General features: G+C 49.0%; 2 protein-coding genes across 2 annotated transcripts; both read left to right on the forward strand.

The window, feature by feature from the left end:
* The first annotated feature begins 678 nt into the window (after positions 1–678).
* LOC100836632 (rapid alkalinization factor) lies at positions 679–1,560 on the forward strand. The gene has a single exon (XM_003566391.4). The coding sequence runs from the start codon at positions 838–840 to the stop codon at positions 1,228–1,230; it is 393 nt and encodes a 130-aa protein (XP_003566439.1). The 5' UTR covers positions 679–837; the 3' UTR covers positions 1,231–1,560.
* Positions 1,561–7,326: 5,766 nt separating this feature from the next.
* On the forward strand, positions 7,327–8,754 carry LOC104583208. The gene has a single exon (XM_010235003.1). It carries the CDS (start codon positions 7,327–7,329, stop codon positions 8,752–8,754), a length of 1,428 nt encoding a protein of 475 aa, XP_010233305.1.
* Positions 8,755–17,338: the final 8,584 nt, after the last annotated feature.

The raw sequence follows: 17,338 nt of genomic DNA on the forward strand, positions 1-17,338 counted from the left end.
CCATGACTCAGGCTATTCCCTACTGATATATTTTATCAGAAAATTGTATGTGTTTTTTTAAAATACAATTTAATGCAAGGGAAATTTTCAGAATTGTTTATGAATTTGCCGTGTGACTTGTCTGTCTCATCTCTCAGGCCAGTCATAGTGCAAGTAAATTGAATAGTAACATAAATGTCAACTAAGAATTTTTGTGACATGGCATGGCAATAAATGAAGAAAGAGAAAGAGGTGGTAACTAGATATGTTATCATAACATCACATAAATCAAGACAAGATGAGTCTACAACACAATTAATGACAAAATGCGTGACATCACATATATTGTTACTACCAACTATGAAGGTAGTAACTTAAACTAGTAACATATGCATGTTACTACTCTAAGTTACTAGCCTCACGTGTAAATGTTAACTTATTTCCATGATAGCTGCCTGCCCAGCTATATAGCTAGGACCTAGCTCGCCTACGATCGACGCCATGAAAGCGTGACTTAAAACCTTGTTGGCCCATTATTTGCATCGTTAATCATAAATGTTCATAAAGAGGGTGTACTGAAGTTAGCAGAACACCCCGGTCCTGTCAACCTTCTAATAATAATAATAATTCAAAAACGCAATTTTAATTTCTTTCTGAAACTCAAAACACAATCTACATGTGTGCATGTGGACGCCCTCGTTTCTCTCCCACTTGTACAACCTCAACCTGTCCTCCCCCTAACACTTTGAAAGCGAAGGAGAAGGAGAGCCATCCCCTCGACCGATCAAAGAAAGGAAGGACTAGCTACCACAAACATCACACCAAAGTACATTACAACAACACCGTAGTACGAGAAACATGGCTCGCCTCGTCGCGTTTTTCACGGTGGTCGTGGTCTTGGTGGCGTGCCTGTGCGCGGCGGCATCGCTGCCTTACGCCATGGCCGGCAGCGGCGCGATGAACCTGCACCCTTCCTCAAGGGGGCTCAAGTCCTGCGACGGCACGCTGGGGGACTGCGTGGCCGACAACGACGAGTCCGAGACGAGTTCCCCGCTGAACGCCGTGGTGCGGCGGTCGCTGGCGAGGAAGCCGACGGCGCGGTACATCAGCTACGGGGCGCTCAAGGCCGACCAGGTCCCCTGCAACAAGCGCGGGCAGTCCTACTACACCAACTGCGCGTCCATGAAGCAGGCCAACCCTTACCAGCGCGGGTGCTCCGCCATCACCCGATGCGCGCGCAACATGAACTGATCCCATCCATGCTGCTGATCGATTATATTCTGGGTGATCTTCCGTTGTGCATTTTTCACTTTGCTACTGATCGATCGTTTAGTATGATCAAGGTGTGTTAACTTTCAGTTGATTTTTCACTTTGCTGCTGATCGATCTGAAAAGTAAGTAGTAATAAAATAGTTCTAATTTGTCGTTGCTTAGTCTTCTACGTTCATTTAGTATGTAAATTTGGTGTCTTTTCTGGCTGTGTCGGTTGATTTTGCGTGTGTATATGCACGAAAATAAGGATTAACACTATGTGGTCGCTTGGCTGGCTAATTGATGTGCATGGATCTGTCTTCGTTCGCATGGCTTTTAGTATTTCGTTTTTAATTCATTTGTTGATCATATAGTTTGGTTGAATGGAAGAACGCAGGTCACCTTATCTTCTGAAACAATGCAGAGGATCATGAAGCAACTGTTGCGCAACCTCTACCACCGTTGGCCAGTCTTAGGATTGTACACCAAATCAAAGTCTTAAGTAGAAAAAAATCTCACAGAATCACTTACTCTCTCCGTTCTTTGAAAGAGGACATATTAGATTTCATTAAGACAATACTTTGACCACAAATTACTATGTTAATATGTGATTTATATGATATGAAATTAGTATTGTTAGATTCGTTATCAAAAGTAATTCATGAGTTTCATATCTTACAAGAAAGTGGGAGAAAAATTGTTTATTATTTTCAACCTTCTCAAGGTCAAGCAGGATAAGTGCCCACCAAATTAATGTTAAAATGGAGGATCACTTATCTCCAAGGAGGTGGGAGATGCAACCACACCCTCCTGGTGGGACCCTGACGGTTGCCCAACAAGAACATATAATTTCGAACTGAAATTCACATCTCAAATAGGTTGAAACTTCTTCTCTCTGACGGTTTTGCCAACTGTCGATGATTCAATACTCTTAGCAGTGTTTCTAAAAAAAAAATGCTCAGTAGTGTAGCCGTCATTTTAAGCCAGGGTGGTCTAATTAAGGTGAGGGCAATACACTTATACTTTAGTACTTCCCCTCCCGTGTGGCTACCGCAGGACTAAACGTGGGCTGCAATTTAATTGCAGCAGCCAGGTCTTGGACTCGAGACCACTTGGATCTGATACCATGAGGAGTTTCATGCACTGAACCAGTTCATCCAAATGATCAAGCTGATGGGAAAGAAGAGCAATCCACTTGGAGCTCATTTGGCATCCCTCAAATCCAATTTTTTGATAGGATTTCATTTGGTTGAATTTAAATTCCGGGTTCAAAAATCATGTTTGCCTACCACATGAATTTGTAGAATTGGTGACGAGAGAATGACCCTTCGAGTCCTCAACCTTCATATACCCGATACAGCCAACAAGGGGTACACTCGAAGGCCCATCAAGTACATGCAGGTCGAGTCCCTCAAAGTGCGGCTCAAGTCAAGGAACATAATTTTTTCATACTTGATTGTAACCTTCCCGATTATCACGCCCAAGACCTAGCCGCCGGTATATAAGGCTAGGAGGGGGAGTCAGGAATGGGTAACCTCAAGAGATACGGCAGATTCATCTGCGCACCATAGCTTCATAGCTTCTCTGTAATCTCGATCAATACAATACACCAAAAGCAGGACGTAGGGGTATTATCTTCCGAGGGCTCTGAACCTGGGTAAACCTTGTGACTCCCCTAGTCCTTGTTAGTCGACGAGATCACTGGTGCACCCCGTGCTCTCTCTCGGTCGAAAACCCTCGAATCAGGGTATTGCCGAGGTAGCCCCTCATCATTGGCGCCGACCGTGGGGAAGAAGTGCATCAGATCTACGATCTTCTTGACCATGCCGTTTTCAGTCCACAACGTATCAACCATGGAGGAGCCGATCCGCTTCGGGTCCTTGAATTTCTCAGCTCACCCGCCGGCATTGCGCTCAGCCTTCCGCAACCTTCGCGGTCTCCTGGAGATGTCGTTCGGAGGTTTTGACCTCCAAGTCAGCCGCGAAGGAATCATCAGCTTCACAGATCTACGATTCTCTGGTGGCATCACCGACTGATCTTTCACCCCCGATGCGTTCGCTGGGTGTAACAGGGCCAATTTTGGCCAAATTTTTTTGCACCGAGTGCGATTCGGACCAGTCGGTGTTCACTAAAGATTCCACTCCTTACAACGTCAGTACCTGTTCGAGTGTAGCAATCAATCCCACTGACGCAACTGTGATCCCTCGCATGACCTTGGCACAGGTCTTCGCAGCAGAAGTAGGTGAGAGCAGTGGAGACGGACACCGCACCGGCAAAAACATCTTTGCCGAGGCACGCGCAAGAGACGTGACCAATGATCGCCTAACGATCATTCTCACGCCGGAACAATAAGCTCGGGTCGAGGCCGCTCTTAACGGAACCAACCCTTTACCAGCAGACGCCACGCGCAACGAGATGATGGCGTACCACCATGCACTAGACACTGCGCATGCTCGACTGCGAGAGGAGCAGGCGGAGCTCCAACGGCAGAGAGAGGTCGCCAACGCTTTGAATGCTTGCAGACAGCTCTGAGCGTAGAGTCGCAGTGCCTGCTCCGGGAGCACCCCCAGATACAGAGCGCCGCGCTATCAATCTCGGTTGAAAAATATCCCTAAGCGAGATCGCATCGGCATGACACGCAGTCTGGACGACGAACTCATGACAATCAATGCCCAGGGAGAGCTGCTTCCTCGGACGCCACAAGGAGCTGTGGTCGTTGCAAAGACGTACCTCCTATCCACCATGCCACCGGATGACGACCCGAAGGCGGCAATCCACAAGCAGGTCTTGGCCGGCTTGGGCCTCATCGAAAATGCCCTCATGGGCCCCAACTCGAACCAGATGGACCCGACGGCATAGGGATGGCGGCTCCCCATGGCAAAACAATCACACGACTCCTCCACGACGGGGACTGGAAGAACAGCCTAATCACCGCCGCAACACCCACGTACTAGGAGATTCTCGTGATATCATTACGCAGCAGAGAATCGATCGTGAGCGGTCAGCCCGTGCTAGCCGCATCACAGAGGAAGAGGATGAACCTTGCGGCGCGGCCTACTTTAGCCGTCGCGTTCGCAATTCGAAGATGCCTGATAATTTTTCAGTAGTCGAGCACAATCAAGTTTGACGGCTCCCAGGAGCCGAGAGCTTGGTTAGAAGATTACCTCACAATGGTACGACTGAAGGGAGGAACGAAGAACACAGCCATGCAGTGTTTACAGTTGCAACTCAAGGGGCATGCTCGCACATGGCTGGCTAGTCTGCCAGAAGGCGAAATAGGCTCGCGGGACGAGCTCTACCAAGTTTTCACCCGCACATTTCGGGCAACGTATAAAAGGCCAGTCTCATTGGAAGAACTTCGAGCATGCACTCAGAGGTCGAGTGAGTCCATTCGATCGTACATACAACGATGGACATCCCTAAAAAATGCAGCAGAAGAAATATCAGACGAAAGCGCAGTCGATGCCTTCAAACGTGGGTTGAAGCGTGTCACTTTTAAGGAAGAACTGGGACGGAGCAGGCCAAAAACAGTTGCAGATCTGATGGAGATAGCAAATAAATGGGCGGATGGAGAAGATTCAATTCGAAATGAGCACAATGCACTACCCGATGATGAAGAAGCCGAGCGAGGACACGGTCGCCACACCTAGAGACGAAAGAAGCAAAAAGAGCAGGAGCCTAATGCCCCCGAATTTGTAGCGGCAGAGTTCGACCGTAATGGTGGTGTTCGAGGTGAAGGAAATCATGAAGGACATTGGGATAGAAGTAACCGTGGTAACTACAGAGACAACAGCAAGAACCAGCAGCGGCAGCCTCGGAGGTTGCGGCGAGATGGGCAACCTGCTTTGTCGTTGACGCAACAGTTGTCATCTCCCTGCCCCTTCCATGGCACCAGGGATGTTGATGGAAATATAAGGTGCGGCCACACACTGTTCGAGTGCCGTTGTTTCCACGAGTTGCAGGACACATGCAGCCAGTTTCAAAACTCAAGGGCAAGCAGGGATTACCCTCGGGGGCCAGATCAGCAATCAACGAGGAATAATCCCAATACTCTGGCTCTGCCACACGCCACTCGAGATGGGATGATCGCGGACAATGCGCCGCCACCGCCTCCATTGCCACCAAATTTTGCCGGATCTGTGCAACACACGCAGCCCACGTCACAGCCATCAGAACCACCAGCCACAGCTGATGCATATCCGGCGCCTTTGGGAAATATCTGCATGATACATAAAGGAAGGCCGTCCAACCGACATCAAAAAGTTATCACTCGACAAGTTCATCTGGCTGTGGCCGCACCACCTGCCACCCCAGAGTACCTCGACTGGTCCGAGGTCGCCATTTCATTCTCGCGGGCGGATCACCCACCTCAGATTCCAAGGCCAGGACAGTCAGCATTAGTCCTCGATGCTTAGGTGGGAGGCTACGAGATGAGCAAGGTGTTCATAGATGGAGGCAGTGGCATTAACATCATATTTGCGGATACACTAAGGGCGATGGACAGATCATTAACGAATCTCCAAGCTACAGACACATCTTTTCACGGAATTGTTCCAGGAAAACCAGTAGTGCCATTGGGCCGGGTTAGCCTCGACGTTGTCTTTGGCAACCCCGCCCACTTTCGCAAAGAGCGAATCGATTTTGAAATACTCGACTGGAAATCGCAATATCATGTGCTTCTGGGCCGGCCGGCACTCGCCAGGTTCATGGCCATCCCACATTATGCATATCTTATGCTGAAAATGCCTGGACCCTATGGCATAATCACCGTCCGAGGAAGCTTTACAAGATCAGACAATTGTGACAGAGAATTCCATAAACTTGCTGAATCATTCGGCATGCAGATGGAACTTGCCTCTTTAAAGGCAATGACGGACAACGATGTACTTCCCATGACGAAGAAAGCGCCACCATAGATAGAGTTCAGCACGAAGAGTGACACAACAGAGCATCAGGTACACCCGACGGATCCCAGTAAAACAGTGCTGGTGTCCTCGAGCCTTCCTCCCGCATAGGAAAGCGCGCTCGTCGAGTTCCAGGCAACCGATGCGACGCTTTTCAGAACCCAAGCGGAAGGCTATTGGTGAAGAGGTCAATCGTTTGCTCGACGCAAAGTTTATCCAGGAAATTAAACAAGCTACCTGGGTGGCGAACCACGTGCTTGTCCCGAAGAAGAACACGAAAGTTTTGCACACGTGCGTCCGATTTCACCTCACTGAACAAACATTGCCCGAAAGATCATTTTCCCCTGCCTCGAATTGACCAGATGTCGACTCGACTGCAGGATGTGCTCGATTTTCATTCCTTGATGCATATTCTAGATACAATCAGATTTGATTGAAGAAGGAGGACGAAGACAAGACAGCATTTATAACACCTTATGGAGTTTTCTGCTACACAACTATGCCTTTCGGACTGAAAAATGCAGGCGCTACGTATCAACGCTACATGCAAGCATGTCTTGGGGCGCAGCATGGCAAAAATGTTCAAGTGTACATCGAGGATATCGTTATCAAGACAAAGACTGAAGACACTCTATTAGAGGATATTCGAGACACATTCCAGAATCTTGACAAGTATTGCATCAAGCTTAACCCGACGAAGTGCGTTTTCGGAGTACCTGCAGGGCAGCTTCTGGGTTATTTTCTTTCTGCAAGGGGAATCGAAGCAAATCCAGACAAGATCAGAGCAATAGTGACAATGAAGACACCAACAAACATCCATGCAGTACAGTAGCTTACAGGAAGAGTGACAGCCCTCAGCCGTTTCATTAGCAGATTGGGAGAAAAAGCTTTGCCATATTATCAGCTACTCAAAAAGGGGGTCAAATTCACATGGACACCCGAAGCCAGCGGCGCATTCACCGATCTAAAACGCATGCTATCGACTTCACCGGTCCTTGTAGCCCCACTCGAGAATGAGCCACTCTTATACCTCGCCGCCACAAATCAAGTGGTCAGCACGGCCTTGGTAGTAGAAAGAGCAGAAGAAGGGAAAGCATAGCTAGTTCAGAGGCCAATATACTATGTTAGTGAAGTATTGTCTCTCACGAAGCAACGTTATCCACATTATCAGAAACTGGCATACGGAGTATTCATGACAGCCCGGAAGCTGGAACACTACTTTCAGCAACACTCGATCGTCGTAGTGAGTGAGGCTCCACTCGCCAACATTCTCAATAACCCAGAGGCAACTGGACGGGTCGCCCAATGGGGAATCGAGTTTTTGCCCAGGAATATCACATACGAGCGTCGGAAAGCAATCAAGTCGCAAGTACTGCCAGTTTTCATCGCCGAGTGGACCAAGATGCAGACTCCAAGCCCGCCCGATTTGTCGAGTGCCTGGACCATGTACTTCGATGGATCCAAACAGGCAGAAGGTGCAGGGGCAAGAGTAATACTGATCTCGCCAAAAGGGGAGAGGATGCGCTATGTTTTTCAGATACACTTTCGCAACGCCTCCAACAACGAAGTTGAGTATGAGGCCTTGTTGCATGGCATGCGGATGGCAAAAGCATATGGCGCTACTCGTCTAATGATCTATGGTGACTCCAACTTGGTTGTGCAACAAACAATGAAGACCTGTGACGCAATATCGGACACCATGATCGCCTACCGTGATATGTACAACACATTGGAGGGTAATTTTGACGGTTGTAGGCTCGCGCATGTCAGCCGAGCCAGTAATAAAGAGGCTGATCATTTGGCCAACCTGGGATCCACACGGGCAACAGTTCCGCCTAGAGTTTTTCTGGAGATCATTCATCAACGATCCATCAAAGAGAAGAGCACGGTGATTTCAGTCAAAAAGTCGTCCAACTCAGAGCTTCTAACCGACTCAACAGTTTCACCCAACAACCCCGCAGTCGAACAAGTAGAAGACGGCGCAGTCGAAGTCATGGCGATTGAACCAACATGGATGAAGCCAACCGAAGCTAGAAGGATTATGCAGCGATCGAAAGCTTTCGCAGTAATCAACGGCGAGCTGTACAAACGCAGTGTCTCTGGCATTTCTCAGAGATGTATTGCACCAGAAGAAGGACATGATATCCTCCTAGATATCCATCAGGGCACGTGCGGGCACCACGCTGGAAGCAAAACAATCGCCGCCAAAGCCTTCAGAGCCGGGTTCTACTGGCCCACGGCCCTACTTGACACTCAGGCTATCGTCAGCAAGTGCGAGGCATGTCAAATGTTCGCCACGAAGCCGCATGCCCCAGCTTCTGAACTCAAGACAATTCCCATCGTCAGGCCTTTTGCGCAATGGGGACTCGACATGGTAGGCCCGTTGAGGAGGTCGCGCCATGTAGGACATCGTTTTCTGCTAGTCGCGGTGGACAAATTTTCGAAGTGGATCGAGGCCATGACAATCGCAAGTGCCACATCTACAACGGCTATTCAATTCTTCAGATCCATCGTTTTCCATTTTGGTGTGCCTCACAGCATTATCACAGACAATGGAAGCAACTTCAAGGCAGCCGACTTTCAAGAGTTTTGCGAGCAGATGGGGATCCGAATCAACTAAGCTGCAGTCGCGCACCCGCAGACAAATGGCCAAGTCGAAAAGGCCAATGGTCTGCTCACTGAAGGCGTGCGGAAAAGGTTGATGACACGCTTGCGTAGAGCAGCTGGCACGTGGGTCGAAGAACTCCCCTCGGTACTCTGGAGCCTTCGAACTACACCAAATTCTTCCACGCAGTTCACCCCTTTCTTTATGGTGTACGGGGTAGAAGCAGTGCTGCCGTCCGAGGTGAGGTATAATGTACCTCGGGTCGCAGCATACGCCGGACCAGATTGCAGAGAAGGTATGGAAGATGCACTCGACGCAGCAGATGAGGCACGTGACATCGCCCTCGCTCGGTCAGCAGTCTACCAGCAGAGTCTCCGCAATTTATCATGACCGTCGACTACGCCGTCGCTGATTCGTTGAGGGCGACCTAGTCCTTCGGCTGAAACAGAAAAGTCATCACAAATTGGCATCGCCTTGGGAGGGGCCTTACATCATATCCAAAGTAATCCTAGGCGGTGCCTACATCCTGAAAGATCCAGCCACCAGCATCGATTTCGGCACGCCATGGAACGCCGCACAGTTACGGCATTTCTACGCTTAATTTTTACTACAAACAGACTCAGTTTATCTTTTTATCGTCCTCAGTTTCTATTCAGTCATATTATTTTCGTCAGTACATCATTGAATAAAGACTAGTTTTTCCCTCGTACATGAGCTGAATTATTACATTAAACACCTCCGTCTCTCCAAAGACTTGAGGGATGTATCTATATAATATCGCTCGAGTGTGGCAACTCCAGCACCGCAGTTAAAGCTCTTCGGGTGACACTTACCCGAAAGTCAATGAGGACTCGGGGGCTGCACGAAACACCCGCCCATATAAGCATTGTACATATGCATTGCATAAACCATGATTATCCCCGTCCAGGCAAGGACTCCGAACCATCGGATCGCCGCTCTCGTCGCCGGCGACACTCAGGCGCAAGTCTGTCGCACTTCGTCACGACACAAGATATTCAACATCGGCAAGAAGGATATATTGATAAAGGTACGTATTCCAGATATTTAACTTACAAAGTTTTGGTTGCAGGACATAACAAAAGGAGATGAAGCACGTGCTACTCAACACCTAATTGCAAGAAAAGACTCGGGGGCTGTCCCCCCCCCCCCCCCCCCAAAAAAAACTAAAACTCAACGACGCTATAGAAGTCTATATCATCTCGACGAGGTTGACCAGCTCTCGAGCATGCAACTCGACGGCGTCATAGTAATACTCCATCTTAATCTCGCCGTCCTGAAAAAACGGCACCACATGCAATCCCCCCAGATCCAGGCCGGGATATCGAAGCCGAAAAAAAGGCAGGCCAACAGTGGCGCCAGTTACAAGCTGTTCATGTATATAAGTCTTGATGACGGCCGAATCCGTGAACAAACGGACCAAACCCCGGAGATTGTCAAGAACCGGCGTGTTCAGAAACAGCGCTCGATGAATGTCAGTCATAATCTGGCGGCACGAGCTCAAACAAGCTTTGGCCCGGGAGGCCCGATCTTGCAGAAGCGCCAATACATACCCTCTATCGGAGTCGAACCAGAAGGAAGGAACCGTCGGCCTCGCCCGTTGAAGTGTGTTCAGGCGATGACGAACGCGCTCAGCTTCCTCGTGGGACTCGAGAATAATTTCTGCAAATACAAGACAGTCTGTTAAAGATGGGAAGCAATACAGAATGAGCAATCACCACAAACATTGTTTACCGCGCAGATCAGAGCTTATCGAAACAAGCTCCCCCAGAAGAAATTCCTCTCGGGTGGCAGCAGCACGAGCCTTCGACTTCCACACGGCAACCTCCCCATAGCGCCAAGAGCTAACGTTCAGCGTCCCTCACGCGATCGCGAAGATACACAATCTCATCAGAGCGACTCATCTCGGCAAACGCAACAAAGCAGTTGATCTAGCCAGATATGTCAATCAATGTGTCCAAGCCCGATTATAAATAGTCAGCCATGGACTCGGTGGCTACTCCCATCGGGAGCGCTGTCCGTGTACCCGACGAGATTTTCCTAAATCAAGGTCTGTTCGAGTCCGTGCCTAACTCCGCGCAGTTCGCCGCGCACTTGGGGGCTACTCCATCGGGAGCGCTGTCCGCGCACCCGACAAAATTTTCCTAAATCAAGATCTGTTCCAGTCCGTGCCTAACTCCACGCAGTTAGCCACGCACTCGGGGACTACTCCCATCGAGAGCGCTGTCCGCGCACCCGACCGTAACCCAAGCAGCGAATATGGACAAGATGTACAACATATGGACATCGATTTATCGTATACCATCAATATAACAGATCCGTTACAGTGGCCACATACAAATTGAATCTTTTTTCTTTCGAGTCCGTCCCCAACTACAAGCAGTTGGACACGCACTCGGGGGCTACTCCCATCGGGAGCGCTGTTCGCGCACCCGATATCTTTTCCCCTATGTTCCTACGGTGCAATCTGATTTGCGACCCGGTTCACCTCAAGCTGCGTTTGTTCCGCCTCCTCACGAAGAAAGATGATCCATCGAGCTGGTTGCAAAGCTCGATCCATCTGAGGACGGATATCCATCGTCTCCCCAGGCATCATAGGAAGCTCGTGGATGTGATCAAGGTCTAAACTGGGATGCTTCACAAGGGCAAACGCCAAGAGCATGTTGAGCGCCCTTGATCATCAAACTCCGGGCGAAATCTTGTACCCCCGTGCCGCCACGAAATTTTTGCATCAAAGCTTCAAGTCCAGCAGGCGGTCGACGCAGAGGAAACAGGGCTTGGTATATGTGCTCCAACGTCGATTGACAAGAGTCGGCAAAACCCCCAATCTGGTCAACACGATCTTGCATCAACGCCAAAGCTCGGCCCCTGTCTCTGTCATACCAAAAGGATGATCTGTTCGAAGTATTTAGCCTGCTCAGTCGGGAGTTCACCCTCTCGGCCTCCAATTGTGGGTCAAGTTGAAGACCTGAGAATCAGTAACGCCACAGTCGCAAAGGTGAAAATCAGACTAGGCGAAGGAGGGAATTTCTGTTACCCGCCAGTTTCTCGCACATCGTCGACAACTCCTTCATCAGGAATTCCTCGCAGTCAATGGCGGCTTTGGCTTTCATCCATTGCACAGCCACCTCCCTCGTGACCACCCGAAGTTTTTGCTCGAGACTCTTCAGTTGGTCCCTCAAGATTGTCGGGTCCAGAAGAGATGCAGGGGAAGGCGCCGAAGTCACCATGGTAGCAAGCACTAGTTGCGGCTGCACAGGAACGGCCTCGGCAAGCGACTTCTCACGCTTTTTGTCATCATCGCTCTACAGCGCCAAACAAGACAGAGAAGCAAATATATCTTTAAAGATGACCAAGAGACATTCATATCACATCAAGAGAATAAATTTCAGTATAATAAGGCACCATAATACTGGGTCATCTCAAACGAAGTCATGGCGGAGTCAATACTACGAACTATTACAACAGGGCAAGAACAAACATCACACGAAGGATGAGCTCCAACCTCATCCGTAGCCTCCTGCGCAGTCCGGATAGTAGCCGCGTTCAGATGCTCGATGACGGCGGTAAACTTCTTCGCGAGCTTCCGCCCCTGCTTGACGAAGTGCTTCAACTCGACAACTTGCCCGTCAGGAGTCGTTGGGGCACCATCAGCAACCTTCTGCAGCAACGCCTGGTCGAGTCCATGCGCGAGCGAGAGAATGAAGGCAGCTTCAGCACCCGCTTGCTTCTGCGGCCGAGTGAAATCTTCGAGTGGATCTTCTCTGTCGAAGAAACTCAGCAAGCCGTCGAGTGAGCTCGGCACCTCGGCGTCTGGATACATACTCATGAATAGTGACCTCAGAGAAGAAGTCACCTTCGCGAGCATGTCACCCGCGTGATCGCACAATTCTCCGACAGAACCCACCACGCCGCTCAACTCAGTCACTCGGTGTTTCCCACGAAGGGAGGCCAATGATCCAAGGGAATCTGCGCAAAATTCACATCAGTCGAAGTAATCGAAGGGGAAAGGAAACTTCCTAAGATAAGATCAAACTCACCGGTGAGTGCGTCGACGGCAGCCGAAAGTTGCGACTTCAACTTGTTGTCTCGAGAGGCAATCTCCTTCCTCTCGAGTGCAAGGCTCTCCTGCGCCTCTTGTTTGGACTGCTTGACAGCTACGTCCACCTCGGCATGAGCAGCCGCCAATTCCTTGGCGGAATCGGCAACTAGTTGCTCGTACTTCGACCGCCATTCTTGACAATTGCCAACCGCCACATCGTGTAGTCGGTTGGGTTGTTCAGTCAAACCTACAAATACAGGCATGGTTAATAGGCAACAGTCCATGCAGATAGTATGGAGAGGGATTGAATCTGGCTAAAGAACACAAATTCATACCATTGGCGTGAGCAACGGCCTCTTTCGCTTGGTCCAGCTCCACACGTAGCTGCCGGTTTTCCTCCTCTAATATCAGGTAGCGGTCGCCAAGATCTACCAGCTTTTCAACGAAAGGCTGCAATGGACAGAAGCATGAGTGAAAACCCTTAGCAGAAATTTTTTACTCAGCACTCCCATCGGGAGAATACTTACATGGCTTTCCAGAGCCAAAGACCCAATACGAAGCTGAGACGCAGAAGTCGATGCCTGCGCGATTGTTGGAGCCGGTGGTGTCTCGGGAAGCCCTGCCGGCGAGTTCCTCGCTGGCGGAGAATCTTGCACCTCGCACCGAGCCAAAGGCGCGGTTTCAAAGGACTCCGGGCTGGAGAAATGGCGTGACAGTTCTTGGCCGCGACATCACCATCACTGTGGATTTCGATTACCCGTCAACCCAGAAAGAAGAAACTCCAACATACAAAAGGGATGGTCTTTTAACCCGGGTTAGAAGGTCCTCATCCGACGGTTATTGCGCGCAGACTCGAGTGGAATCAGCCGGTCCTGAGTACTCCCACAAAGGACGGACTCGGGCCTGTATCGGCTGAATTCGTCTCTTCATAAAAAGAGCAATGAGCTGCAAACCACTCACCTCTTTCTCGGGAGTCTGTTGAAGCTCGACTACTTGCTTTAGTAGAGCAGTAGCCTCTGCCTCTTCTTCGGCCGACAGCTCGTGATCCCAAGACTTCAATTTCCTCACCTGAGCGGATGCAGAGAACTCGGGCAGACTGAATTCTCTGTCGTCGACTGGCTCATCTTGAAGGTAAAACCACCGGGTTCTCCACTGCTGCACCGAATCAATCTGGTGAAGGGAGAAGTATTGCACGTCTCCACGAAGCTAGATGTTGGCGCCTTCGGTGTTGTAAATCCGGTCACCTTTGCCTTGATGCTTGATGATGAACAGCTTCTTCCACAATCCCCAATGGGGTTTTACGCCCAAATAGCATTCACACAGCGTGATGAAACACGCAATGTGCAGATAGCTATTGGGTGTAAAATCGTGCATCTGAAGCCCATATGCCAGCAGCAGTCCGTGGAAGAAGAAATGAACCGGGAGAGAAAGGCCATGAATGGCGAAGTCGTAAAACATCACCCGCTCTCCAGGCCTAGGGCTGGGGGTTTACCTCGTTGCCGGGGGCGCGGGTCTTGGCGGAGGCTTCCCCTGGGATCAGCCCGTGCTTCCTCATCACCGAGAAATGGCGCGCCAAGATCCCAGACCGCTCCCATTCCCCGGTCCTCTTATCGGCGGCAGGAGCAGCGTTGGCGGCCTTTTTCTGCTTCCTATCTACGGCGGAGGAGGCGCCACGGGAGGTCTTCCTACTGTCGGCGGCGGCACTGGCGGTGGCAGCGGAAGCTTTTTTCTTGCCCATGGCAGCAAGTGAGCGATGGAGCTAGCGAGAACGATGGAGAGGAAGCTGGGAGAAGCTAAGCGCAGGAGGAAGCAGGGGTTGAAGGCAGAAGACAAGGAAGTGAAATGAGGCTAGAGGAAGAAGATTGATATTGCAACAAGGAAGGGGCGGAATTTCCGCCGCACGATTCAGAATGATGCCACGCATTTCGCATCTGTGTATGATGAGTGGTCCCATAAAAAATGAGCCGTTTCCCCTTCCACCGGTTCAGGAACCCACGACGGCTATCAATGCGCCTAATTCTCGCGCATGTTGTGTGGTCAAATCAAATTGACCACATCAACAGTACTCAATTCAGTCTGTGCATAAAGCACAAGGTACGTCCCATTGACTGCCCAGACCATTTCTTTAGTTGGAGCGCCATCAAAGACGTCATATTAAACTCTAGAAAACTCGGGGCTGCCACCCGACGACAACTCGAAGTGTACTCGACAAATGGGCACTCGACAGCATTATCCGGGTCGCACAGACTGCGAAACACACCCGAAGCCACGTTCATAACGTGAAGGTAAAACCTGATGGTTTTTCATCGGGCCTGGAAATCAGCACCTTCAGGCGATTCCAGATCACCCATGCGCTTGCATGAAGAAAAGATCCCGACGGATGCGTCGATTGATCGCCCCATAGTACTGGATTTCGAGTCTGCAAAGCCCCCGATAGGTTTGACTCGAACACCGCCAGTTATCCAGGCTCGAGCCTGGGGACTCGTGTGCTGATGTATGCGAACAAAGTTTTTGCCCCGTGCAATTAACTGGACTCAACCGATCAAGTATTCCAGGCGTGTTAAGCAACCATCCCACACAGAATAAGTACAATTCACAGAAATACCCTGTGGTTTCCGAGTCACGGGTTAGGAATTGCCCGAAGTTCGGGTCTGACGAACATTCGAGTCAATTGACCGACGGTCATTCAAAGCAAGATCATTTACGTCTTGATACACAGTCAAGTAATCGGAATAAAAACTCTTGAGCCCCTACCCGAGTCTACGCCTCGAATAGGGACCCGGGGGCTAACTGACGAGGGAATGACCCTTAGTAATTCATGAGTTTCATATCTTACAAGAAAGTGGGAGAAAAATTGTTTATTATTTTCAACCTTCTCAAGGTCAAGCAGGATAAGTGCCCACCAAATTAATGTTAAAATGGAGGATCACTTATCTCCAAGGAGGTGGGAGATGCAACCACACCCTCCTGGTGGGACCCTGACGGTTGCCCAACAAGAACATATAATTTCGAACTGAAATTCACATCTCAAATAGGTTGAAACTTCTTCTCTCTGACGGTTTTGCCAACTGTCGATGATTCAATACTCTTAGCAGTGTTTCTAAAAAAAAAATGCTCAGTAGTGTAGCCGTCATTTTAAGCCAGGGTGGTCTAATTAAGGTGAGGGCAATACACTTATACTTTAGTACTTCCCCTCCCGTGTGGCTACCGCAGGACTAAACGTGGGCTGCAATTTAATTGCAGCAGCCAGGTCTTGGACTCGAGACCACTTGGATCTGATACCATGAGGAGTTTCATGCACTGAACCAGTTCATCCAAATGATCAAGCTGATGGGAAAGAAGAGCAATCCACTTGGAGCTCATTTGGCATCCCTCAAATCCAATTTTTTGATAGGATTTCATTTCGTTGAATTTAAATTCCGGGTTCAAAAATCATGTTTGCCTACCACATGAATTTGTAGAATTGGTGACGAGAGAATGACCCTTCGAGTCCTCAACCTTCATATACCCGATACAGCCCAACAGGGGGTCCACTCAAAGGCCCATCAAGTACATGCAGGTCGAATCCCTCAAAGTGCGGCTCAAGTCAAGTAACATAATTTTTTCGTACCAGAATAAACTGATTTATTGTAACCTTCCTGATTATCACGTTCGAGACCTAGCCGCCAGTATATAAGGCTAGGAGGGGGAGTCAGGAATGGGTAACCTCGAGAGATACGCCAGATTCATCTGCGCACCATAGCTTCATAGCTTCTCTGTAATCTCGATCAATACAATACACCAAAAGCAGAACGTAGGGGTATTACCTTCCGAGGGCCCTGAACCTGGGTAAACCTTACGACTCCCTTAGTCCTTGTTAGTCGACGAGATCGCTGGTTCACACCGTGCTCTCCCTCAATCGAAAACCCTTGAATCAGGGTATTGCTGAGGTAGACCCTCGTCAATTGGAGATAATTACAGAAATGATAGCTTTTAGGGAGGAATTGGGGTTAGTTATAGTGAGATTTCAGGGCATGTATAATGGTTGATAACACTGTCTTATCTTAGCATTCCATGTCAATTAGAAAAGACAACAAAACATGGTGTACAATGGATTATCTCTTAGTGTTCTATTATAGAACTAATGTTTAGATGAATAAAATTAACTAAATAAATGCTAAGAAAAGGTGAAATCTAATACAATGGTAAATTTGCCTTATGTTTGGCTTATCATTCTTGTGAAGAGATTATCTCTTAATTAAGAAAAGGCTTTGACTTTTCTTCGTTTTTCTCTCTTCCACATCAGATTTTATCCTATGTGCATCGCTAAGAGAAGGCTGACGTCACCCATTGTACACGCCCTCATAGAATTTCAAATTGAATTCATATACCTAATTCTGTGTCAGCCAAACAAGTTGATTTCTGGAATCCAAAATGAGTTCCATGATTCTAGACTCAAATAATGGGTGTCAAACGAGTTGTTATACTTCAACACGAATTTCATTTTTTTTTTCTTACCTTGAGTTGTTTTACCAAAACTGAATTTAACCTTGAGTTGTT

Source organism: Brachypodium distachyon, chromosome 2, assembly GCF_000005505.3.
Source record: "Brachypodium distachyon strain Bd21 chromosome 2, Brachypodium_distachyon_v3.0, whole genome shotgun sequence".
In the NCBI taxonomy this organism is placed as follows: domain Eukaryota; kingdom Viridiplantae; phylum Streptophyta; class Magnoliopsida; order Poales; family Poaceae; genus Brachypodium; species Brachypodium distachyon.